This window comes from Colossoma macropomum, unplaced genomic scaffold (assembly GCF_904425465.1).
Source record: "Colossoma macropomum unplaced genomic scaffold, Colossoma_macropomum, whole genome shotgun sequence".
In the NCBI taxonomy this organism is placed as follows: domain Eukaryota; kingdom Metazoa; phylum Chordata; class Actinopteri; order Characiformes; family Serrasalmidae; genus Colossoma; species Colossoma macropomum.
In genome coordinates this window covers 20,261,341-20,288,924 of record NW_023494797.1, presented here as the reverse complement: position 1 = coordinate 20,288,924, position 27,584 = coordinate 20,261,341, and the positions used below count along the sequence as shown (strand labels likewise).

General features: G+C 38.6%; 1 protein-coding gene across 3 annotated transcripts in view; it reads left to right on the top strand.

Annotated features, from left to right (window-relative positions):
• The window catches only part of phkb (phosphorylase kinase, beta), a 177,651-nt gene that overhangs the window by 135,916 nt on the left and 14,151 nt on the right, over positions 1 to 27,584 (top strand). For 2 of the 3 annotated variants that reach the window (XM_036584481.1, XM_036584479.1), the window contains 8 exons: positions 823 to 927; positions 2,415 to 2,497; positions 3,665 to 3,755; positions 5,488 to 5,546; positions 8,582 to 8,744; positions 10,242 to 10,323; positions 15,743 to 15,800; positions 24,104 to 24,194. In XM_036584481.1, the coding sequence (XP_036440374.1) occupies positions 823 to 927; positions 2,415 to 2,497; positions 3,665 to 3,755; positions 5,488 to 5,546; positions 8,582 to 8,744; positions 10,242 to 10,323; positions 15,743 to 15,800; positions 24,104 to 24,194 (732 nt within the window). Of the gene's footprint in view, positions 1 to 822; positions 928 to 2,414; positions 2,498 to 3,664; positions 3,756 to 5,487; positions 5,547 to 8,581; positions 8,745 to 10,241; positions 10,324 to 15,742; positions 15,801 to 18,026; positions 18,118 to 24,103; positions 24,195 to 27,584 lie in introns of all 3 variants that reach the window. The other variant, XM_036584480.1, reaches the window with a different exon arrangement.

The window sequence follows — 27,584 nt, the reverse complement described above, 5'->3', positions numbered from 1 at the left end:
AGGTTTAAGAGACCAAATTCTGAGTTTTTCTTTTCTTCCCCTCCCTGAAGTCCACTAATGTCGTTCATGGGAGTGAATGTACACAAAACTGTTGCAGTTCTTTCCTACATGACCGTTTTCTAACTTCTCTTTATCCCAGTGATGTATGTGAATCACTAATGTTCCAATTGGCTCCTTCAATTCTGGGCTGAACATCAAACTGTTGCTGTAACAACACTCCCCATAACTTCAGAGAGAGTGAAAAATAAACATTAAATAATGGTCAGATTTTACATGATATTCACCTTTAAAGTTCTGAATGTTCAGGTGTATCTACAGGGTTCTAGATCATGCTGAGAGGTTTGTGGGTTCTGCGTCAGACTGAAAGATGATGGATGTGTGTGTGTGTGTGTGTGTGTGTGTGTGTGTATGTGTGTGTGTGTGTCTGTATGTGTGTGTGTGTGTGTGTCTGTGTGTCTGTATGTATGTGTGTGTATGTGTGTGTGTGTCTGTATGTGTGTCTGTGTGTGTGTGTGTGTGTGTGTGTGTGTGTGTGTTTAAAGACTGATGTACTAAAGCAGGTTTGGTTCTTTACTGTCCAGATTGGATGGTTTGTTTTAGTTGCTGTCTGAGAGAAACGCTCACATCTGAGACGCCGTCTCATCAATCTTACTGTGTGTGATGCTCTGCACCCCCCCATCTCTCTCTCTCTCTCTCTCTCTCTGTCTCTGTCTCTGTCTCTGTCTCTCTCTCTCTCTCTCTCTCTCTCTCTCTCTCTCTCTCTCTCTCTGTCTCTCTCTCTCTCTCTCTCTCTCTCTCTCTCTCTCTCTCTCTCTGGTAAAGATTTATCGGATTTTGGGGAAGACGGTGGTCTGCTACCCGATCGTCTTTGATCTCAGTGACTTCTACCTGTCTCAGGACGTCATGCTGCTGATCGATGACATCAAGGTGAGCCGAGGTGATGTCACGACTGGCTGCTCTGTGAGAGAACGAAGCGAGCGTCTGCGAGCGTCTCATTCATCAGCTCCTGTTTCAGAGAGGGGGATGAATTGAATTTGGCACGATGCGCCTCGGTGGAGCTTTCAGAGCTCAGAGCTTTCAGAGCTTCAGTCTCCGTCTGGATCTACAGCAGCTCTCTGCAGTTTAGAGTCGCTGTTCAGAAAGTTCATCGTTTTTAGTCACAGAAAACCAGTTTTGTTGTAGATAAATGTATAAAATGATGCTACTGCCAAGTTTCAAATAAGTTATTACAGCAGATGATCCTAAAATGACCAAGAAAGCTGTAGAACATGAAGAATTAAGTGAGAATAAAATGAGCATCCAATACAATTAATATCCAGAATAAGGTTATTCACATAAAACTGTTGTCTAGAATGAAGTTACAATACAAATAATATCCAGAATGAAATTATAATATTAAAATTACTATTCACAGTGAAGTTATAGTGAAAAATAATTTCCAAGCTGAAATTAAAAAAAATAAAAAATTAATATAAAATTGATGTCATGCTTGAAATGATCATTAACTTAATACAGAATAAATTAACGCCCAGAAAGTTCTAAAAAATGAATAACTAGAATGTCGTGATCATGAAATTAACATTCAGAATTAAAATAAATTCTAATAAATTAACAACCACAATTAAGTTTCAATAAAACGAACATCCAAAATAAATGTATAACAAAATTAATATCCAGAATGATGTCATATCAAGTAAGAAGTTCTAATAATATATTGATTTTCAAAAATAGGCTAGTTAAAATATTAGTCCTAGTGAAAGTAATATCCAGGATCCCTCATATTTGAAAAGTGGACAACTTGACAAGAAATTACTATTAACATAGCTGATTAGATAAAATAGACAACACTAACCCTTTACGGAATAAAATAACTGATTATTAATATTACAGGTGATTGAATGACGTGATAATGAAATTAATATTCAGAATTAAATTCTCATAAATTAATATCCTGATTTAAGTTCTAATAAGATGAACATCCAAATTAAAGTTCTAAAAAAATGATGATGTTCGAAATAAAAGTAATATCAAGAAAGAAGTTCTAATAATGTATTTATTTCCAAAAATAAGCTAAAATAAAAATATTAGTCCTAATGAAGGTAATATCCAGAATCCCTCATATTTGAAAAGTGGTGATTTAAATCTGGAGAAATTAACAAGAAATTACTGTTAAAATAACTGATTAGATAAAATAGATTATTGAAAAAAATAACTAATTATTAATATTACAGGTGATTAAAAACTGTTGCACTGTTTTGTAGCAGTGTAGAAACTTCATCCTGCCAGTTTTCCATGTATTTTTTCAACAATGTTCAGTGTTGATATGTACATGTTTATGCTAATGCGGTGTGCAGTGCTCTGCTGATATTATGAATATGTTTGCGTGTTGAAGATGCTGTGTTATGTTTTTTCAGAACGCCCTGCAGTTCATTAAGCAGTGCTGGAAGATGCCCGGACGGCCTCTGTTCCTGGTGCTCATCAGGGAGGACAACATTAAGTACGGCCTTTAACTGCTGCACAGTCAGGCATCCCGTTCAGCCCTAATGAGGAACTGTAGCGCAGCTCTGGGTCAGATGTACTGAGCCTTTACAGCAGCGTCAGCTCAGCTTTACAGGAACATCAGTCAGATGTACTTACATGCTTACAGCCATACCTCTCTGAGAACGCCCGATCGCGTCTGATCAGAGAAGCTGAACAGGGTCGGGCCTGGTTAATACTTGGATGGGACACCGGCTGGGAATACCAGGCGCTGTAAATGTGGGGTGGTCGGTAGCTTAGTGGTAGGAGAGATGAGCCATCGACCAGAAGGTTGCGGGTTCAAATCCCACGACTGATTAGGTATACCTGGTTGCGTTTAAACCCCAGGTGGCGCTGCTGTGCTGCTCCCAGATTGGGCACAGTTAAGCAGCAAAATAACAAATTTCCCTTGTTGCAATAAAGTACACAATATAATGGATGCATAAGTTTGCACACCCCTGGTCAAATTACGCATATTGTCGATTTTCTAAGTGAAAATAACCCTGAAAAAACATAAGATATGTGAAAGTGTTGACACACATACAGCCTTATGGTACGTGTCCACTTGCAATTCCTGTTCGCCTCGCCACACCCTGTTCATTTCAGTGGAGAGCTCTGCCGCATCGCACAGTACGTGATGGTTTGAGTGGAATCAGAAGAGAAACATCGGCTCTCTTTCTCTGCTTTGACTCCATGATAGTTTTACATTGTAAGGAAAACCATCGTTGTTGCATCAAGACACATTTAACACCACACATGCACTCGTTTGCACATCTGGCCCTCAGTTTCTATCAATTACCTACATTTCTGTCTGTTATCAGTTTCAGATTATATTTTATTTTGTTTGCATGTAAAAAGTCACACTGTTAGGGTAGGTTTTGTGTAGTTTTTATTGTATAATCAACCAAACATTCGCTTTTTAACGCTGTGTATCAGCTCTCTGTGTATACATACATACATACATATATATATATATATATATATATATATATATATATATATATATATATATATATATATATATATAGTTTCTAATTAGGCTGAATGAGATTTTTACCAGCCTTCCGTAAAGCTTCCCATAAGTAGCTATGACAGAACGTGTTTGTGGGTGGAGCTTGTACATCATTTGGTCTCTTTTGACCACTAGGGGGAGCCGTTTTAACCCTGTGCTGGACATGCTGGCTTCATTCAAGAAGGGCAGCATCGGAGGGGTGAAGGTCCATGTGGATCGCCTTCAGGTGGGCTTCTTATAACGCAATTAACATTAAGCCTGCTTTATAATCATAAGTGTGGCCAAATGTATTCAAATGTTATTCACGAAGCACATTCATCTGAATATGCATAGCCTTGTGTCCATTAATCAGCATTTTTACATGTATTAGCGACATTTGGCTAACACAGTTTAGCTCTGTTTGACCTGCTCTTTGGCCAGCTTCAAAACGCCATTAAAGGAGTAGTTTGAACACACTTGCCAATGGGGCTAACAGTGAAAGGCAGCCAGTAGCCACCAATGAGCATGGTGTCATTTGCATGGCTCATTTTTGACGGTATTTATTATTTATTAAATTATTTATTATTGTCAGCATTAGCATCTTTGGATGAGTTATTAGGACACACAGTCATCATGTTTTGTGGTTTTCTTTACCAAAATAATGCTTTACATGTCTGTTTTCCAACCGCTTTTAAGACTGTCATATGTAAATGAGCTCTGTTCTGATTGGCTGTCCTGTATTATGCCTTAATAAAGCAGTCTGGGCTGAAACACTCCTTATAACTTCAGTGTGAATGGGCGGAGCTAAACAGCTGGAGACTGAATAGGTGGATACATCATTGCTGTCACTCAAAAACCTTCATTTTTGTCATTTTTTAAACTTTTTTTGCATGATTTGAAAACTGCAGATTTTATTAAGAGCAGAAAAACAGAAATGGTCCAAAATTACTTGGGTGGGGGGGAGTTTTTTCCTTCTTCTTTAACTTCAACTCCTTGGGACCACCAGTGATTCCAAAACGCGCTTCCTCATTTTCTTCATAACTTTCATATTTCATACGCTACATTCTAAAGGTGGGGGTCGTATGAGAGCTGTAACTGTCTTCTTTCCAGTCAAATAGATGGGTGATGTAATTTTAAACCCTTATAATAAAAGAAGCTGAACTCACATTTTTTTTTCTGCTGAAAGTCGACCCATTTTTCCACAAATCTGGGCTATAAACTATAAACAGAATGGCGTCTCTTCAGTGATCTGCTCTGTAAACATTATTATTATAAAATAATACAAAGAGTGTCTAAGATTTTTGGCTTTCAGCAGTGAATTGTAAGCATACAGCAATATGTGTATCATAAAACACATGTTCTGTTAATTTGAGGGGAGCTTTTACAAAAATAAATAAAATAAAAATTTACATTTATTTCATGCAGTTATTGAATAATTTACCTTATGATTACCTCATGAAAATTCAGATGGACAAACCAAAATATACCCTGGAGAATAAGAGGATAAAGTTACCACTTCAGAAGTTACAAGGTTTTTTTCCGACAGTGACGTTTATATCAGAGCAGTGAATTCAAAACAGGCTGTTTTTGCAGCTTTATTTCTGTATATGAACTGTTTGGACTGGAGATTGAATAGTATGTTTTAAACTTTAACATTGTTTACGTGCTGCAATGAAAAAGGATGCGACGAGCTCAAGCACAGGTATCAGGAATTCTCAGCGCCGCACCGGTTCTCATTATTATGGCCCGGGCGTCGCGCTGCCATATCTCTCTCTCCAGTGTATGAAAGGCTGCAGGTTGGCAGGAATCACAGTGTGGGCCGTGTCCCTGGTGTTGTGCTGAATATTTATCTGCTGGCGTGTTTAGTCACTTCCCATATGGCCGGCTGATACGGGCAGCACGGTAATGCGGACGGCCCATCTGCTCAGGTAGTGCTTTCTTCATCCTGGCTCCTAATTGTGCTGCGTGCTGTCCTGCAGACCCTGATCTCTGGAGCCGTGGTGGAACAGCTGGACTTCCTGCGTGTCAATGAGGCTGAGTAAGAATCACCGCAACCACACTTTCTGTCTGAGTTTGTATTTATGTATCACTCCTCCTTAAAACATTCCACCAATATTATCTGCATAATTAATTCATTGAGATGTAAACAGAGAGATTCAAAGCGGTTTGGTGTGAAATGGTTCAGATCTCTTTACAGTGGTGGTGATAGGAACCAGGGGTTGCCATGACTACAACACAAATATGGACATTTTATTTACTATCCAAAACCACCAGTGAACCTACACGAGTCTTCTGAGTTTATATGGAATGTTGATGATGGAAAATAGTGGAAAATCTGAAATGATACGTTTTCTTTAGGGACTATTTTGCCTCACAACAGCCTGCATGTTATGTATCCCTCCACCATGAATGGAGTTTAAGGCCAAAACTATCATAAAACAGTGTCTCAGTCATCAGGCAGTGAATTCATAACCATTTCATGTAGTAACTTTCTGTGAGGGAACTTTTAGAGGTGGACGTCTGGTTCCTATCACCACCACTGTGGACTAAGTTTCTCTAGAACAGAGCGTTTCACACCAAACCACTCTGAACGACTGTTTACATCTCAACCATCTAACTATGCAGAAAAATTAATGGAATTCCTGCAGCCAGAATATGCTAACATGGCTAACATGCTGCCATTAAGCGTAGTACTATGTTTATTCATAAAAAGCCTGATGATTTCTGGGAACTAAAAATATGTCTGTAATTTTTAGTTCATTTTTCTTTAATATTATTATGCGTGTTTGTATTTATACTGTGCAAATATTGTAGTAATACTCTTACTGGTCATCAAGTTTTGGTTGGAAATAAAAGGGTTCAATTCTTGAAACACCCAATAAAAAACTGTCCAGTCAGGATTGGTTTCTCTGTGGTATCTAGGTAGCTGAGCGAGCTCTCCCATTGGTTAGGACTTCAGGAGCTGGACTGAAGGTCTTGCATGTTAGATTAACTACCAGCGTCATTGGGAAGTGACAGAGGAATCAACCAATCCTGCTTTGATTGGGTCCAAATTTAGTGAGAAAAACATCACTGTAGACCTTCTGAATGTTCTAGATACGTCACTCACTGAATATGAGTCGTAATCTAAGCAGGTTTCAGTCAGTTGTTAGGAATGGAAAACAGCGGCAGCAGAAAAATATACAAGCGTCAAATGTTTGTGTTTAATCTAAAACGGCCAAAAAAGTTCATTTGCACCAGCGTTAGCTTAGATAACATGCTAGTGCAATTCCAATAGGACCGCTAGCAGAAATTAGCATTGTCATAGATGAGGTTTTTCTCATTTTTTGACTGAGTTTAGACATTTATGACCTGAACTGAAGGCCTGGCTGTAACATTCTTGGTGTGTAGCTTCATATTAATATTATTTCTTTAAACTATCCATGTTAAATTGGTTGTTTTGAGACTCGTTTTTGCCTCCAATCACCCAAAATGTGGTCAATCAGCCAAAACACGTTTGGTGTCTGAAGTTTGCTTCTTTCATTTTGTGATAAAGCTACAAGGCTAATGTAGCTAACAAGTAAGGGAAACTTGAGCACAGTGCAAACTGCATATGTAAGTCATTAACTGAGATCTTTAAAAATGGACAATATTACAGACAAAATTCAAGCTTCAGGATGGCTGTTACTCTTTTTAGCGATGTGACGTATGTTTATAGATAATAGTTCCTCCCTTTAGACCTCCACTTGAGTAAAAGTACAAAAGTATTCGCCTTCAAATGTACTTAAGTATCAAAAGTGAAAGTACTAAAAGATTATTTATAACTTTAATGTCCTGTTATCATTTTTATAACAAGACTCGCTTCAATAACTCATTTTAGGTGAAAATACTCCAGTGTCTCTCTTGGTAAACCAGTCTTTTAATAGAATCATTAATTAGTGACGCTGATGTCTATTAAAATTATCATAAGCACAAAACACTGAAGGCAAACAGTTTCTGTTAGGTAGAACTGAGTGGCTCTGAAATCACTTTTTACAGACAAGCAAAGTTTCAGTTTAAGATTTATTTGAAACTTAGTTACAAGTTTAAGATTAATAAAAACTTTAAACTCAGATTCACAAATGAGTTTCCTTTACTAAACTGCATCTGTAGGTCTCTGTTCATAAACATAAACTAGCCCAAACTAATTTACTATAAAATGAAATGTGTTTGTATAAATTCAGAAAAAGACACGTCAGTCACAACTGCATATGTGTACATATTTCTATATTGTGGTCTGTTTACACAAAGTTAGGTTAGTTCATCATTTATGTTGAACAGACTCTCCCAAAATTTTACGCTGCTGCTCTGATGTTGAACTGTATGCTTGCACTGGGTCGGTATGACCAACAGGTCAAAACAAGCTCAAAACAAAGTGACCGCTGTGCCCTGATTGGTGTTTTTGCTTCGCGCTTCTTTCGTTTTGACATGTTACATTTTTATACACACATAAACCAAAAGGAACGACAGATTTCTCATAATGTAGTGGAGGAAAAAGTGAGATATTTGACGTTGAAATGTAGTGGAGTGAAAGTAAAAAAGTCACCCAAAATGGAAAAACTTCAGTAAAGTACAGATACAGGAAAAAACTACTTAAGTACAGAAACGAATTACATTTACTTAGTTACTGTCCACCACTGGTCAGGAACCACATAAGCAAGTCTATTGGAGATTACTTAGTAACTCCACACAGTTTGAGGCAACTGGGTAACGGTTTATGCGTGCAGTTAGCACCAGGCTTATAAGCTTCCATTACTTGTTAGCTTCATTTGCCTATTATCCCCACAGCAACTTTCAGACACCAAACATGTCTTCGCTGATCAGCTACATGTGGGGAAAAGTGGGAGATGTTACTCTAAAACAGTCTCTTTAAGGGGATTCAGCTAACATGGTGAACAGTGAATGCCATCAAGTGCTGCCAATGTTCGTTCTCTCTTATTAGTATTGTTTTCCTGAACTGCGTCTTTAATCTGCAGATGTGTCTCGTTTGTGAAGTGAAGGGCTGTTATTTCTCTCTGCTCAGTGTTCGGCTTGTTGTGTTTGTCTTCTTTAAAGGATTCCAGAGTTTAAGAGCTTTGAGGAGCTGGAGTTGCCGAAGCACTCGAAGGTGAAGCGCCAGACAAGCACTCCGAACGCGTCGGATCTGGAGCAGCAGCCCGAGATCAACATCCAGGAGTGGTACCACAGACCCACATACGAGATCCTGCAGAAGTTCAACGTGAGTCTGTTGGCACTTACACAAGGCCTTTAGGTACAGCTAGTTTATTAATACACTCATTTGCCCAATTTGTTGGGCTATTTTTGACCCCTGCACATGCTGAGAATGGTACCCCATCCAAACAATATCTGGTCAGCGGTGGTCCTATGGTGGTCCTTTTCCATTGATGCATGGGGTAGAAGTAGGTACAATGTAGGTGAATCTAAACTAGACATTGTGTCCCCAAAAAGCTGAGCTTCTCAGGCATTTTCAACGAAACTGGCTCATCATAGGCCGAACGCATAGATAAACGCAAAATGCACTCATAGATATGCATATGAGAGAAGATTGAGCAGAATAGGACTGGACGAAATAGGTGGAAGTGTGGCTGATACTTCTTCCAGTCCATTTACTAAAGTCTGAGCAGCAGTCAGTGTGGCTTTTTCTGCATTTTACAGGTGTAAATTATCAACAACCCAAAAATCAAACCACCTTTGGAGCCACAACACTTTGTCCATTTTACCATCTTGCCTGTAAATATGTCTAAGTATGTTTTAATGTACTAGTATAGGCTAAAAAACATAAAATAAAGAAAACTCAGACTTACTTTGCTCTGCTTTAAGCTTTAACTCAGATATAGCCACTTTTCTCGCATCTCCAGCAGGAAACTTTTCCTCCAAAGTAGAACAGTTTCTTGTAAAATGTCTCTCAACGTTCAAAGTCGCTTCTCATTCACCAGCAATTTTTCTGTTCCACCTTAAAGGGTGCCTAAAACACCAGAGTGTAACTGCTTAAGGTGGAATGGGAGACTTAGAACGAGATGTTAGCGAATGAGAAACTTCAGAGAGAGACTTCAGCCTCGCGACTTTTTAGTGTTTCAGTTTCTCATTGCAGATTAAACGTATCAGGAAACCAGCTGGAGTGATTATAAACACAAATAAGTCCATTAATCTCCAAATTATCGATGTTCATCTTAAATCTCTCTCTTTGCCGTTTCGTTAGCTACTAGCTAGGCGAGACTGTTGTCTGTGTTGCTATAGTGACCAGCAGTCTGCGCTGACTGTTTTGTGGGAAAGAAACTTGATTTTTTAACTCCACTGTCTCTTCATTGCTGAAGAGAGAGGCAGCTTTAATGATCACTAATGCAATTTTTGGGAAAATTCAACTATTCTGCAATTTTTTTCCAGACTAATTTTCAGCAAATTTATATACCCGTTACATAATAGATGAACATGTTTAGGTATAACTCAATCTCTTATTCTTATTCATAATCTCTTTGATTTTTCTGAGCTTCATTATTTTGCTGCTTTTTTTAAACCCTGCACCTCACGAGTGAACACTTAGTGGGCGGGGCTACAGTTTACATGATTAGCTGCAGCCTAAGCAAATCAGATGTTAATTTCAGGTGCATTGTAAGCAGATAAATACGTACGTCTGGCCTTCAGTGTGTAATCTAGGTTCCTCTTCCCACCTTGTGTAACGTAAACGTGCTGTTTTGTTTTGTTTTGTTGTCATCAGGATTGTGGTTGTCTTGCCAGCCAAGCGCAGCTCGCCAGCGTTCTCCTGAAGAAAGAGGGTCCCGACTTCTTCAGCAGAGACGGTACACTGTGGTCATTATGGAGCTTAAAAAGCTTTTAGAACAGAAAAGAAAACATTTACACTTTTACTCTTTTCAGAAGGGTTTTAAGAATTTGCAGTTTTAGAAGTTTCCAGTCGGCTGTTTCCGTCGACTTTTAGCAGAAAGCTGCAAGCGATAAAGTGAATATGTGTTAACAAAAAAACAAAAAAACAAAACGTGGTTCCTTCAGACTGGCTTTTTGCGATAATAATGCTTTTTATATCGCTGCTGTCGGAGCAAAACCTTGTATCTCCATTTTTGACGTTTTTTCAGTTTTTGACATGATTTGAAAATACCTGTTTCTCTTTACGTTGTGTGTAAATTTAATGAAGAATGGACCAAAAGAAACGGCCCAAAATGACTTGGGGGGAAAAAAAGTCTGGTTCCATTGACTTACATTAAAAGCAAAGTAGGTTTTTTTTTCCTTCTCCTGTAAAGTTACCAATTTGGAGATACGAGGTTTTGTTCCGACAACGGTGATAAGGATTTCATTTCTTGCAAAAAAAATTTTTTTTTATTGCATAAGCTTTGGTTTATCATATTATAAAATCTCTATTTCATGTCTGTTGCAACTGTGCCTCTAGCGTTCCGGAATCCATCCTAACCTCCTGAATCCGTATTAACCTCCTTAATAACTAATTAAGTTATTAGTTTACTTAATTTTTCCTTCTCAGACATTGAATGAGAGATCACATTTCACTGCCATATAGAGCTGCTAGAGCTCTTTCTATTTAGAAAGGCTGTAGAGGAAATCTGTCACATGCCACTAAATTAACACGTAAATTCATTATTTATTATTGGACTAATAATTGGACTAATTCCACAGGAAAAATCTTTGTTTACATTCTTAAAATATTACCAAGAAACTTTTTGACGTTAGGATTCATTTCACGCCAAAACATCCTTCGGATGGTAAGTAGTGATTCTAGATTCTAGTGATTCTAATAGGCGACTACCCGCCTAATAAACCGTAAAACCGTAAAAAAAAAATTACGTTATAAGTGAACACACTACTCAACGCGCTGTGGTGTTCTGAGTCTTCTGGCTGACGCTGCAGTGATGGATTCATTTGCTGTCTCGTCAGAGCTTTATTTCCTCGCAGCAGCTGCTAAAACCTCTGTAAGTGAAATCTCCACAGCGATAATCCATTTAGCGTCTCCGGGCCTTAAGTGTCTGGTTTAGGAAGCATCAGCTTACGCCGCTGGTGTAGACCTCTGAGTTTTTAAACAACAGTTTCATCTCGCCGGTCGCGAGCTGTTCAGATTAGCGCCTTACTCAGAGGGTTTTAACAAGGACAAGCAATTCTGGATGATTTTGAGCTTCGCTGGTTTTGGCTGGTGATGCTCTAGAGATGTTTTCTCAGACGTCTGCTGGAATGAAGAAGAAGCTGAATATCTGCATTTGCGTTCTGACGTTTTCAGTGCTTTTATCATGTAGACTCAGATAGGCCTCTGGTATGTCACAGGCCTAGAATGAAGTTCGTGCATTCCTGCTGCAGTTCAAACGTTTGGAATTAGAGTTTTCTGTAATATAAACACAGATATTTTTTAACCCTTGTGTGGTGTTGATGTGTTTGTTACTCGTCGATCTGGTGACCCACTGCATTACTGGTTTTTAAATCATAACAATTTATGTAAACATACCAGGTGTTTAAAATATCACTAATGGCCAGCGTAGGGTTCTCCTTTAGCAGCTGTAGCCAGTCAGCAGCCTGTCCATGTTGTCCACCCTCACACACACACACACGCTAACAGCAGGCCATGTAGGAGGGGAACAGAGTGAAGGACACAGCACCTCCACACTTTTACTCCCCGCAGGTTCACCCAGCACCACATGTGTAATATAAATGTGTGGGGGGGTGAACAGAGTGAAGACACTGAAAATGGGTTATTTTATATGATCTTCACAGAAAATGAGCAAAGGCCAAAAATCTGAGGTTGAAATAATAATAAATCACATCATTTTTCTTTTGGTAAACATTGAAAATGTGTCCCACAGACCTGAACACCACACAAGGGTTAATATGTTTTTTTGACTGAGACAATCTGTGATCATTTTAAATATTTGAATATATTTTTAATTTTTTTTAACGTAAAAATTAAACTCGATAAATCTAAATCATTCAACTTTAAAAAGAAATCAGACAAAAATCAACATTAAAAAGAAAAATGCAAAAAAAATGTAATGTAAAAGTGTAAATTTAGGGGTTACAGTTTGGGACAGACACTTCCCCATAAAAAGTACCCTATAATTACATTATTAGTAATTATAAGTACCCAGTTTGAACTCATTCAATAAAAAGGTCCATATATATAAAATCACAGCTACAATATTATATAGTATTGTTATTATTGTAGCGTTAATTATTTTGGTTCCCACTTGAAATACCTTCAACTAAAGCATTTAAAAATACAGTCACATGCAAAAGTTTGGGTGCTCCTGGTCAAATTCCATATTTAGTTGATTTTCTGAGTGAAAACAATTTTCACAGGCCACATTTTTTTTGTGTTTTATTTTTTCCAATGTGTTAAATTCAGTAAATAAGCAGTACTTGTGCATTAAATTGTGCAGATGTGTGTCTCTGTAGATGCAGCATTTATGTTCACTTAGAAAACCAACAAAAAAACATGGAATTTGACGAAAGGCACCAAAACGACTGTATATTTTATTGTTTTTAGTTTGTAATGTTTAAATCTGTGCTGTAGAAGTTGCTGTTATACATAAAGTGACCAAAGTTACTTTACTGTATTAACTGATTCCAGCTTTTTGAACGACAGTGTTTGTATGAATCATCACTGCACTGCATTCACTGGTCAGCAGGCCTGCCCTCGTTAGCCTGCGCTTACTGGATCAGGAAATGGACTCTCAGTGCCTTCAGCCGAGTTTTCTGATAAATGTGTGACTGGTGGGCTCAGAGCCAGAGTTTAGAGTTGCTGACTAGCCCTGCGTCTCTCCTGCTGGACAGAAAGTGCTTAAGTACATTTTTTAGGGCATGGTGTTTCAGCGAGAGTGTCGGCTCAGCGATATTAGCCCACAGTCTCAGTCCATTTATATCAGCTCGCAGTGCATCAGCCCTCGCCAGAGCAGCTCTCCGCTCCCAGCAGGCCGGCAGGTGATGCATCAAGCAAAAACTAGAAATAGTACATAAAACAAAAACGACAACCAAAATGGAGCATATTTTTCATTAAATGGAGAACAGGAACAAAATCTAGTCACATTTTAGTCCCATCACTCTCTCTGTTTTACTCTTTGATGTTTGTTTTAAATGTTAGTCATTAGAAATTTAGAAATTTATTTTAATTTCATAAAGAGTTTTTGGTAACACTTTCTATGAATGTCTCCTTTGTAAGCATCTATAAACACATTCATAACATGTTACAATGCATTCATAAGGCATTATAAACATGGCTATAAATATTTATAAAATGCATTACACGTTATAGCCATGCTTATTATGCATTATGAATTGTTAACATAATGCATTATAAGTACTGATCATAACAAATTATAAGAGCTCATAAGTGGTATTTGTCCACTCTAAGTAAAGTGAAGCGTACTGTACTAAAGCCTCCTCCAGTGTTCAGAGTGAGGCTTCAAGTTGAAGTATTTACTGAAGGATTTACTGAAACACTAAAACATTCACAGTAAAGCACATTACAGGCTTCAAATGTCAGAGTTTAAACTAGAGCTGCCATCAGTGTTTTACCCAATGTGGGAAAGGTAATGTTCACCACCGTTAGCTTGGTATTTGTCTTTACTTTACGCTCTCCAAGCTGGGACTGACTTCTTTGGCACTGACATTATAACATGTTATCAACACTACTTATAATGCATTATATTAACAATTCATAATGTATAATAAACATGGCTATAAAGTGTAATTCAGTGTAATTCTTTTTATAAATGCTTATAATCATGTTTATAATGCTGTATGAAGGCATTATAACGTGTTATAAATGTGTTTATAGATGCTTACAAAGGTGACATTCATAGAAAGTGTTCCCGAGTTTTTTTTTCCTTGTTCCTCTCCAGCTTTCTTCTCCTCATCTCTCCAGATTTTAACTGGTTAGAATTAAAAAAAAAGAAAACATGACATCATTCTTTATATTTGATCTATAAAAATAACAGTAACAACAAATCGAATTGAACTGAATTTACACAATTACTAAAAGTTGACCAATTTTATCAAAAGTTTGGGTGCTCCAGGTCAAATTCCACATTTTGTTGATTTCGAAGTGAAAACAATTTTCACAGGCCACATTTTTTGTTTTAAAATTTTTCAAATCCATTAAATTCAGCAAATAAGCAGTGCTTGCGCATTAAAATGTGCTGATGTGTGTCTCTGTAGAGGAAGCAGCATTTATTTTCACTTAGAAAATCAACAAAAAACATGGAATTTGACGAAAGGCACCAAAATGACTGTGTATTTTATTGTTTTTACTTTGTAATGTTTAAATCTGTGCTGTGGAAGTTGCTGTTATGCGTAAAGTTGCCAATATTATATTAATTATATTATGCAAATATATTATTATTATGTACCGACTGATTCCAGCTTTTGGACCGATAGTGTTTTGTATGAATCATCACTCTGCTGCATTCACTGGTCAGCAGACTTTTGTTAAATTTGGTGAACTTTTATTGTGTAAAATCAACTAAATGATTTGTTGTTAGTTATTTTTATAGGCCAAATATAAACATAATGTCATGTTTTCTTTTATTTAAGTCTAATCAGTTAAAATCTGGAGAGATGAGTGAAATACTGGAGAGGAATGAAACAAAAAACTTTTTCTGAAATTCAAAAAATAAATAGCAAATTAGAGCTACACTATTTAAGATTTGAGGCTTTGGAGACCTCTGTGGCAGAAATATGTAACTGCATGCAAAATGCATTAGAACATTTTGTAGCGTGGGTTGTTCTTCGGTCCCCTTCCCTGAGGGGATAAATCTGATTGAAAGAGAATTCAAAGCTGTCTAAACTTGGTGAAGGAGCGTCTCTGAGGATGTGAGTGAATTATCTACTACTGTCTTCACATCTTCATCAGTATGATGTTGATTCTGAGATCATTTGAGACCTAAACATTGAGCTGGACCTTCTTTTCAAGCCTGTGTGTGATGTTATTACATAAAGACGTACGACGTGGTCTCAATCCTCCTCAATCAGTAATGATAAAAAAATCTTACATAGTGCAGCTTTAATAATGTTCTGAAACAACTGACCACATTTTAAAATAAAATGGTCACTTTGAATTTTGCTCTTACAAGTAGCAGTATGCATACAGTGTTGCATACAGTGTTTAATGTTTGAATCTCATATTTAAATCCACATATTTTCCCTAATTGTTTATTCTGTATACTTCAGTCACTGCACTGCAACTCAAACATTTCTCCTCTGCATCTCCAGAGAGCCTGAAGGACGAGCTGGAGCGGATCTACAGACAAGCGGGCAGCCGGAAGCTTTGGTCAGACTCCAGTCTAATTCTCCATTTCACTCATTTTAACCACCTCTGACCTGAACACTGTGAAATATTACTGACCCTCTTCTTCTTCTTGGTTTTTCTGTGGTTCTCAGCTCTAATCCTGTGGGTCTCACACGCTTCACACGTTTGTTTTCACTCTCTGATTAGGCGGCAGCACTTTATGATAACAGTTCTGTATAAATAGCAGCTTAATCGTTTATCCAGTGGTCTGTTAGAAATATGTGCATTAATAATCGCTACTATTTGAATTATTAACCATTTCCTTAGTGACATACAAATAATTACAGCACTATAATTAAAGCAGTATAGGTCTGCTTGGTCTACCTTGCCTTATTAGACCTAAAATAAGTTCTAAAATTATAAAAATTTATCTTTTTGATTGAGATGTCCAGTCATTTTGGAAAATTGGGCTAACAGGTCCATTCAGGCTCTTCCTGAGTCCGGTGTGGTGGAGCGGGAAAATAAAAAAACATGCAGTAGATGAGATCCACAGGATTGGAGTTCCGAATAGAGATATTGGAGTTTGTGTACGGAAAGCTGTTTTAGCTTTTAACCCACAATTCTTTGTCAAAATTCCACTTTTTTTCTGTTTTAGCGGGTAAGATTGCTTTTCCCACTAGTAAGAATTCATGAATTTTCCAAGTTTATTTTAATGGAAGGAAAACTTTTCAATAGTACCAGTTCTGCTTGTATTTTTACAGTAAAAATACATTTTGACATGTTGAAATTCTAATTAGATAAAATAATCCTTTATTAGTCCCACAGTGGGGAAATTCACAGTGCTGCAGCAGCAAAGGGAGAGCAGGACACTCAAAAAGAGAATTAACAAAGAAATGAACTTTGTTAGTTAATTAACAAGGTTGCAGTTTGTTACTTGTTTCTATATAGACAATATATAAAATACTAAATATAAAAAATAGTTAATAAATATAAACTCTATCCTTCACATGAACTTTATTCACAAAAATTAACAATAAAAACAATTATAAATAAAAAGCAAAACATATTTACACTGTAAGGATATTTTACCCGAATTGCACATGGAGTATTGATTATATTGCACATGGGAATTGTGATGAATTAACAATATAAACATAAATAGAAAAGTAAAAAAAATCTTTACGCTGTAGAGATATTGTACACATATCGCACATGATGTGTTGATTATATTGCACTAATAGGTTTGATTGTATTGCATTAATACGTTTTAATTGATTTTCATGTAAAAAATTTTACTACATGTAAAAGTAAAATCTTCCATTCTTACATGTTTTTATTAGTATGAAATTAATTCAAACATGGAATAATTAGGATTTCAACAGGTCAGGATTCATTTTTAAATTGTGAAAATTTGTCAAAATTCTCACACTTGTGTGCCAAAATTTGAACATGCAAATTGCTTAGTCGCATGTTTTGTTGATTTTCTAAAAGAGAATGTCAGCACATTCCCTGCAAGGAGCCAACATAAATATGATATCTGCAGTTTCCGTTAATTTGCTCAGTATAAGATAATAAAAAAAAATTTCCAATATTTTTAATTGTGCATTAAAATGTGAGTGTGTTCTATGCAAACAATCACTTATTTTCACTTCGAAAATCAACACATTATTGCAGTTTGACCGCAGGTGGTCACTGCGCAAACTTTTGCATACAACTATACTGGACTGTAAAATTGTTCCCCCCATTTAAATGAATCGGAGAAAAATTCGATATTTCCGTTTGTTATTAATAACGTTTGGTAACACTCTGCTGTAGGGTGCTGTTCATAAGGCTACATGACACCTACATAAGCTTGTTATGACAACTGACATAACCCTACAGAAATGTTTGCAAACGCTTATTCCAATAGGCGTCATTTGCTATAAAGGTTATAATTGGCACATTTGATCAAAGTTAGCTAAAGTAGCCTTTATGACGGATGCTGCCTTTTGGAATAAGCATGTACAAACATTTATGTAGGGTTATGTCAGCTGTCATGACAAGCTAATGTAGGTGTCATGTAGCCTTATGAAAGGCACCGTACAGTAGTGTTACCTAACATTTTTACTGTCATGTACAGAAACGCTGGGTTATAAGCGTAAACAGCTTTGCCACATTTGTTAAATTTGTTTCACTTGTTTCTTCACTTCTTCTTTCTGTCTGTCTATTCAAATGTCACTTGTTTCTGCCAAAACGAATCTTATTTTCGAACATGCAAACCTGGTGTAGGCTGGCGGTCCGTTACGCAGCGGCCGCTACGCAGAAGTTTGCGGGTTCTATAGCTCCTCATATAACCACTCTGTTGGTCCATGGCAAACAGGTAATAGGCTGTTGGTCTTCGCTGCCTTTGCATGTGTGGTATCCATACCTGTAGGCTGAGTGAAACCTGACCGTTCATTAACTGGAGCGCACGCTTCACTCATCCTCTGTGTGAGTCAGTGGCTCTGGTGGTCTTGTTGTAGTTGACGGCGTATTAAAGGAATAGTTCAGTAAAAATCTAATTTCCACGTTTTTCTCCTGGTCTCAAATGTGGATGATCAGCCAAGACGTGTCTGGTGTATGAAGTTTACTTCTTTACTTAGTTTTTAGTTAGTTTGCCCCTGGAGGTAGAGGTCTGCACTCCTGTGAATTCCCGCGGGAATCGCCACAATATCTTAAATTTCACTGTTGTGCGTGGGAGCGGGTGGGAAACCAGCCCACTGCAGGCGGGAGCGGGATGAAGCACGCATGAAGAGAAATCATAAGTGAATAGCCTAAAGTAGGACTATCACTAAATCACATATACAAATCTACAAATATATCCATACATTTAGTAGCCTAAAGTAGGACTATCACTAAATCACATATCAATGCTGTAGGAAGAAAACCATGTATCTCCATTTTGTCATACCTGTTGCTCTTTACATTGTATGTAAATTTCATGATGATTGGACCAAAAGAAACGACCCAGAATGACTTGGAAAAAAGTCTGGTTCCATTGACTTACATTAAAAGTAAAGTAGGTTTTTTCCTTTTCTTGTAAAGTTACCAATTTGGAGATACGAGGTTTTGTTCCGACAACAGGGCGATTTTATACTTTTTATACTGTTTTATACAAACCGTATAAAATGCTAACAGTAAAACAATTAAAATGAATGAACTCATTCTAATAAGTTGCGAAGCAGCCGATCACATGAATAACATACAAGTTCTTCCAGCGGAAACCAGCTCAAAACATTAAGAACTAACAGACATTAATGTCGCCCAGTAAACAAACAGTTAACAGTGACAGTGTCAACAGAGTGAAGACCAGAGCCATCAGAACAGTGTAGTTAAGAGCTAATAGATCAAGGTAATCGAACAAATCGGCGTTTACTAATAAACAGAGCAGCATAAACAGCAGAGAGGCTGCTGCAAGAAGTCCCCCTTTTAGTCCGATCGCGATCTCTGATTGGTTAAAAGGAGACAGTAAAGAGTGACACTTCGATCCACCTATAAGAAAGCATGCGAGAGAGGAAAAAAACATGCGCTCACATGTAACACTGTGGTTTAAGTCCTGCTCTGTGTTTACTGGGAATAAATGGCGTTTGGTGAAGTTCCTCACAGTGAGCCTGATGACCACGCCTGCCGTGTTATTTCAGCAGAGAATAATGCATTTATGAATAGACTGTGTCAGATATCGGGTGTCAGTTTGCCCTGACGGAACTGTCAGCAGGGAGCAGGACTAAGCCTTTTGGTTGCGGGCGGGAGCGGGACAAAAGATTCCGATTTTCTGCAGAAGCGGGATGAAGTGTTGTGGGAGCGGGCGGGAGCAGGACTGAAATAGCAGTCCCGTGCAGACCTCTAACTGGAGCTTACGAGGCTAATGCAGCCAACAAGGCATGGGAGCTTATCGCATCTCCAAAATGTAACTTTACAGGAGAACGGAAAAACATTTTTAACTTTTAATGGAAGTTTAATGGAGAAATTGTTTATTCCAAGTCATTTTGGACCTTTTCTGTAAGTCCATTCGTCATGAAATGTTGACACAAAGCGAAGGGCAGCTTGAGTTTTGTAATGATGTCAAAAAATTAAAACAATAAAAATGGAGATAGAAGGTTTTGTCCCAACAGCGAAGTTATGTATCACAAATAGCGTCCGTTAAACCGCATCACCAGAGTTGAGTAGTAACGGAAAACATGGAACAATAATCACAATTCCCAAAAAATTAACTGTATTCCATTCCAGTCAAGATTTATTTATATAGTGCTTTTTAGAACAGATGTTGCAAAGCAGCTTTACAGGAAATCCAGATCTGAGCCCCAGTGAGCGTCACCGGGGCAACAGTGGCGGGAAAAGCTCTCTAAGAGCAAAAGGAAGAAATCTTGAGAGGAACCAAGAATTAGGGGAACCCATCATATGAATATGAATTTTTGAATTTACAATTAATATTCAATATTAAATATATACACTATTGAAAATGACCCCCAGGATCCCCCATGGACCCTCACAGAACAGGTACTATTTAGGTGATGGATCATTCTCAGCACTGCAGTAACACTGACGTGGTGGTGGTGTGTTAGTGTGTGTTGCGCTGGTGTCCACTCACTGTCCACTCTATTAGACACTCCTACCTTGTCAGTCCACCTTGTAGATGTAAAGTCAGAGACGATAGCTCATCTGCTGCTGCGCTGTTTGTGTTGGTCATCCTCTAGTCCTTGATCAGTGGTCACAGGACGCTGCCCACAGGACACTGTTGGCTGGATATTTTTGGTTGGTGGACAATTCTCAGTCCAGCAGTGACACTGAGGTGTTTAAAAACTCCAGCAGCACTGCTGTGTCTGATCCACTTGCACCAGCACCACACACACTAACACACCACCACCACATCAGTGTTACGGCAGTGCTGAGAATGATCCACCACCCAAACAGTACCTGCTCTGTGAGGGTCCATGGGGGTCCTGACCACTGAAGAACAGGGTAAAAGGGGGCTAACAAAGTATCAGAGAAACAGATGGACTACAGTCTGTAACTGTAGAACTACAAAGTGCACCTATATAGTAAGTGGAGCTGATAAAATGGACAATGAGCATAGAAACAAGGAGGTGGTCATAATGTTATCCCTGATCGGTGTAAAACAGGACTCAACTAAAATTCTCTACTAAAGACTGTGACCATCTCTGATATACAGTGGGGTCCACTGGGGAAAACGCTTCTGTTTTGCATTCTTTTCTAATGTAATACAGTGTTTTTCATTACAAATGACATTATCAAAATTACAATTTGAGTGAAAAGTAGAATCTTTGAAAGTTTACGTGAGTTTCAGAATTTCCTTCAATTCTAATAGTGACCTAGAAACAGAATTTAGAATATTTCTTCTTCATTTTATTTGCCAACTTATGTTTGTTTTATTTCCAGGTTTAAACGGGGGAAAAAACGGAAAAACGCCAAACCGTGACTATTATATAATGCTAGCTAGCACATCTATGGGGTTTCCAATAATGTGCACATGAACATTTTTTAACTGTTCTAGCTAAAACACGGCGTTTGAGGCCTGTAAACGACCTTTCATTTGTTTTATTTGTAACAAACATTGACTTGTAGTTGACCTTGTATAAAGTTCTGCTGCCGCTGTTTTTCATTCCTAACATCTGACTGAAATTCATGACTCACCAGGATATAAAAAAGGTATTCAAAGCCTGTCAGCTACATTAGCATCGTGGCTCCACTTTAAAACTAAAGAAGCAAACTTCAGACACTAAACGTGCCGTGGCTGGTCTACATGGGGGTCAGTTTGACCTATTCCTTTTAAGGAAGTGGCGTAGTTTACAAATTGTTCCATTACATTTCATCAGTCAGTGTTGTGTAGCTGTACGGTGTCGCTTAGTTCTGTAGTTTAATAGCTGAGTGTGCTTCTCCTGTGTTAGTTTCCTCTCCCTTCTTGACTCCACCCTGTTTGGTTTGGTGACGTGTGCTGACATTCACGTGTTTAGCTGTGCAAGCTCACCCCGTGTGCTGCCTTATAACACACCCATGATATTTCTATGGTCTTCCCATCTGTCAGAACCTAATAGAGTGCCTCAACTAAGGATTCATATATTAGTGAACATTAAAATACTTCAGCCGAGCCCATCATCACATTGGAGGAAGTTGAGAAGTCAGGGAACTGTGCTGAGGCAGGATTTGAATTCCCACTGCACGTTTGTCATTCAGAGGCGCTGAGCCGTTCCTGATAAACTCTCGTTCCCCGAGGAGCGAACCTGGGAATACTAATGACTCTAATTCCGTAGTGGGGGTGGCGTCCTGCGTACGGAATAAACCTTCATTTAGATATTTATTCGAATGCGCGTGTGGCTGGGTTCATGCGGCAGATGCAGCAGGCTTACAGCTTCTGTTGGACAGCTGGTGGAGAAACTCCAGTACAAGCATTTGTGGAGGCTTAAAAAAAGTGCAGCAAGGTCTTTTGGGAGTTACGTTGCTAATTCTTGCACCAAGCCAGTTGGAGGATATTGGAAGTTAAAGCTGAGGCTGTGGAGTCGGCTATTAAAGGAATACAACAGCATTTTATAACATTATGTCCGTCTGCTGGATCTGAAGGTTACAGCTGATCACCACCGACAATAACGCTGGAACTTTTCCCTGTGTTTACAAAAAAAAACAAAACAGAAAACCCACCGATGCAAATTCCATGTTTTGTTGATTTTCTAAGTGAAAATAAGTTAAAAACATCCTCCACGGAGACACAAAAACACACAATTTCCTTCCAATTCTAGTGCGCTATTTCTGTAAATTTGCTAAGTTGAACATATTGGAAAAAAATCAACATAAACTATAAAATGGGCCATAACTTTTACACAGGCTACAATTTATGACTATTCCGCATTAATCAACAAAACAAGTAATTTGACATTTTTTTATGCTATGGACAAAAGTATTGGGACACTTTACTCCCACAGGAGCTTTTATGAATCCCAGTCTAAATCCATAGGCAGTAATATGGAGTTGGTCACAACAGCTTCCACTCTTCTGGGAAGCTTCTACAAGATGTTGGAGAGTGTCTGTGGGAATTTCTGCCCATTCATCCAGAAGAGCATTTGTGAGATCAGACACTGATGTTGGACGAGAGGGTCTGGCTCACAATCTCCGTTCTAGATCATCCCAAAGGCGTTTGATGGGGTTGAGGTCAGGGCTCTGTGAGGGCCAGTAAACGCCACCAAACTCACCCAGTCAGGCCTTTATGGAGCTGCTTTGTGCACTGGGGCTCAGTCATGCTGGAACAGGAAAGGTTCTTCCCCAAACTGTTCCCACAAAGTTGGAAGCGACAATTCCAGAGTCCAGTGGCGGCACTTTACACCACTCCGTCCGACGCTTGGCATTACGCATTTTGATCTTAGGCTTGTGTGCAGCTGCTCGGAATGGAAACCCATTTCGTGAAGCTCCTAATGTGCAGTTCTTTTGCTGATGTTGCTTCCAAAGGCAGTTTGGAGCTCTTTGGTGATTCAACAGAGGATGGGCGCTGTGCGCTTCAGCACTCGGTGGTCCACTCTGTAAGTTTGGTGGTCTACGGCTTCGTGGCTGAGCTGTTGTTGCTTTGGGTGCCTCCATTTCACAATAATAGTACTTACAGTTGACGGGCAGATCTAGCAGGGCAGAAATTCCACCCTATGACAGAGCCGTGTTTAAAGTCACTGAGCTCTTCAGTACGACCCAGTGTTTGTCTGTCGAGACTGTAAGACAGTGTGCTTAATTTTAGCAATGGGTGTGGCTGAAACACCTGAATTCAATAAGTAGCAGGTGTGTCCCAATACTTTTGTCTGTATATACATATATAGTAAATCAAAGCCTAATTTACCTATTTTTGCTGTTGGTAATCTCGCATGTAAGGCCTTCAGTCCAGCTCCTGAAGTCCTATCCCTTGATTGGCTGTATCTACCTACAGACCACAGAGAAAACAAGAAAACAATGCTGATTGGATCATTTACTGGGAGTTTAAATATCTTAACCCTTCTGTGAAATAAAAATATTACTACAGTATTTGCAGAGTTCAGATACGACTAGAACGGCGGTTCTGTTGCCTTCACTGAGGCTGATGGGTTTTCTGTTCTTCTGTTAAGTCCCGGGAAAAGCATCGGAATTGTTGTCCATGGTAATCGACCGTGTGCTACAGATGCCACAGACAGAGATTCGGTTGAAAATACATGGAGTATCTGTCCTTCAGGATGTTCTAATTCCAGCACTCATGCACACACCATCCATAAAAACCCTTTTAGCCTGGACAAATTCATGTAATGTGTGAAGTCCAGGTGTGAGTGTTAACCCGTGTGGGATTATGTGTTTCTGTTCACCAGGTCCGTTGTGCGTCTTGCTGCCAGTCTCTTAACTAAGCTAGTGGACAGCCTCGCTCCAAGTATTACTAGCGTATTAGTGCATGGCAAACAGGTAAGTGGGACCAAAAGGTCAGGAGGCCGACCATTTCAAACAGAATCGAGCTCTAGAGTTTAGAAACTCTATTTTAAAGATACTAAAGACATTTTAATGTTCACTGATCATGTGTGCGTCTGTCATTCCTCATTGTAGACTCCTTTTCCTGTTATTCCGAAGCAGAGTGCTTCAGACTGATAGCATGCTTCACTGCTAGCTTGCTTTAAAATCCCTAATTTTGACTAAACAGCTAATGTAGCTCATCACCTGTGCAGGTTTTGCCCCTGTCAGCTTTATGCTGTGCATTTGACATCAGTGCACTCGCTGGCCACGTTATCGGAAATGCCCATCCTGTAGCTGGACCTGGCAGGTGTCCAGTTAGAGACTGTTGAAGCGTAGTTTATTTTAGGCCATTAATGGGAATTCCACCAATTTTCCAAAATATCAGCATAGCTAAGTGGTTAAGAATGCTGTTCAGAGTGGTTTGGTGTGAAACGCTCCGTTTTAGAGAAACTTAATTGTTCACAGTGGTGGTGATAGGAACCAGACGTCCACCTCTAAAAGCTCCCTCACAGAAAGTTATCACATATTGTTCAGTCACCATGACAACTTCAGTTAGGATCAAATATTATTACAGAATAACATTTAAATGTTTTAATTATAGAAAAGGTAAATGTGACTGGCAGCATAACAAGTTCACTATAATGCATAATGATGTTACATTTATTCATACAGCCAGTTTTACTTATGAGAATGATGCTATTTCTACGTTCTTTTCTGCTTTTCTACTATTTTACCATCATTAAAATTACATATAAAGCTCAGAAGACTCGTGTAGGTTCACTGGTGGTTTTGGATAGCAAATAAAATGTCCATATTTGTGTTGTCGTCATGGCGACCCCAGGTTCCTATCACCACCACTGTAAAGAAGAGTCAGCATTTCATGTCAAATCGCTCTGAATGACGTCGGAGCCGCTGGTACTTCGGTGGTCCTTTTCTATTGACGGGCTAATAAATTGTGCAGCAACAGATGGACTGCAGTCTGTAACTGTAGACCTACGAAGTGCACCTGTACGGTGGGTGTTTCTGATAAAATGGCCAGTGAGAGTAGGTGCAAGGTAGGTGTTTCTAATAAACTGGCAACTCAGTGTAGACACATATTATAATGTACGTATTATAATGTATTTTGGTGTGTTCTCTGTTTCCTTTTCCCCTGGCTAGAGCTGTTTTTTCTTATTTCTTTGCACTATTTCTCAGATTTATTGTGTTCTATAGCATCCAAATGTAGTCCTGTCGCCCAACACCCCACCAGTAAAGTATACATGATTCATTAGGCTGCATCTCCAGGAGGAATAAATCTGCATATAGATTGTATTCTAGAGGCCTAGTTTAATACATTAGTTGCAAAATTAGCTTTTTTCTGAAAACGGGGTCACTCCGCATATACAATGGAGAGTTGAACCGTGCAGACTGATGTGCTTGTGGAGTTGTTTAAGCCTTCGTAGCCTTACAGAAATAAAAAAAAAAGGAGATCAAGACCTTACGCTTTCAAATCTACCTCCCGTCTGTTTGGACAAATTTCCATGCGAGTCGTGCGGCGGAGTTTAAAAGCGGAGCCGTCCGTCGGGAGCATTAGAGACGGCACATTTTTTCCTAAATGAATATTGCAGATTGTGTAGTTCAGAGAGGAAAAGGCTTCTGCAGTTCAAGGCTATAATCTTAATGTAGGCCTCTAAGTGCTCTGATACAGACGGCAGCCGTTATGGAGTTTTTCGTGTTGCGCTGCCCTTCGGAGCCCGGAGCGCTTTATTGCTGGAGCACAGCTGTGCTGATAGTGTTGTGCTGACATAGAGGAAACACAGACACATCAGAGCAGGAAGATGCCATTTCAGGTGCACTTTTGCTTTCAGTGGTCTCTGTTTCTTAAAAGCACTCTGTAGATAATCAGCGCTTTCAGATAGCGGAGGATGTAATGCCTGTCGTCTAAATTGTTTTCCTCTCTTATTAGACCCTGTTATTATCTTATATAAGAAGACACATGGACAGGATTACGAAATAGTAATAATAGTAATTAATATTAACTTTATTTAAATGGTGGCTTTCATATGTAGGTAATGCACCTCAGGGTGCTTAAATATATGTGTTTTGCTATATAGAGAGTCAGAGGACACCTTTCATTTATTTCATTTCTAGTCAAAACAGCCTTTAAGTATATATTTTTTGGGGAAATATTTCTGAGGAGCACTAAAAATTATTTATGAAGCAATCTAGAGAAAATTTGACTCCTAACAACCACATACAAGTGGCTTTCATATGTGAAAAAGTTTTGGAATCACTTTACTGTAGGGTACGATTCATAAGGCTACTGACATAACCCTACAGAAATGTTTATAAATGCTTATTCCAATAGGCAGTATTTGCCAGTTTTGATCAAAGTTAGCTAAAGTAGCCTTTATGACAGATACAAGCATTTATAAACATTTATGTAGGGTTATGTCAATTGTCATGACAAGCTTATGACAAAGCACCCTACGGTAAAGTGATACCAAAGTTTTAAATAATATAGTATCAATCAGTCAAAGCTTATTTTGACTCAGAAGTACTTGAAGTACTGATTTACAACGTAGTCCAGTGAGTTAAACACTGTTCAAATGACATTTATCAACTAAAACAACTGAAAATCAGTGAGACAACAAGATTTATAAAGAAATAAGAGCTCAGATAGGAAACAGGCATCAAACAGCAGTGAAATAAAAAATAATAATAACGAAGATAATCAGCAATCAGCACGCTAAAAAACTGAAATAATAGAAATAAAATTATTTACTTAAATAGAACAGTCAAGTCGAGTCGAGTCAAGTCAAAGTTTATTTATGTAGCGCTTTTTACAGCAGGTGTTGTCACAAAGCAGCTTTACAGAAAAATCCAGGTCTGAGCCCCCATGAGTGTTGCCAATGGCGACAGTGGCAAGGAAAAACTCCCTAAGAGCAAGAGGAAGAAACACTGAGAGGAACCAAGACTCAGAAGGGGAACCCATCCTCTTCTGGTCAGCACCGGATAGCAAACAATAACACAAGAGCAAAATGAACAGAGAGTAAGATTTTAAAATTAGTGTAAAATATTAAAATACAGAAAAGAAGAAAAACAGGTGAAGCATCAGTTCATGCAGGTGAGGTTTGCACAGCGTTGTAGAGCGAGAAGCTCCATGGTGGGCAAACCGGTCCAGAAGGCTGGTGAGCAGTGAGCACCCGATCGCGCAGGATGGTCAGCTGTTCAACTCGGCAAAGAAAAAGAAACACACAGACAATCAGTTCTGTTAAGAGAGATGATTACAGTATGCAGTGTTAGCAGAGTGCAGCAGAGACTCCGGCAGGTCGGGATAACAGTTAAAGAATTAACGTCAAATAA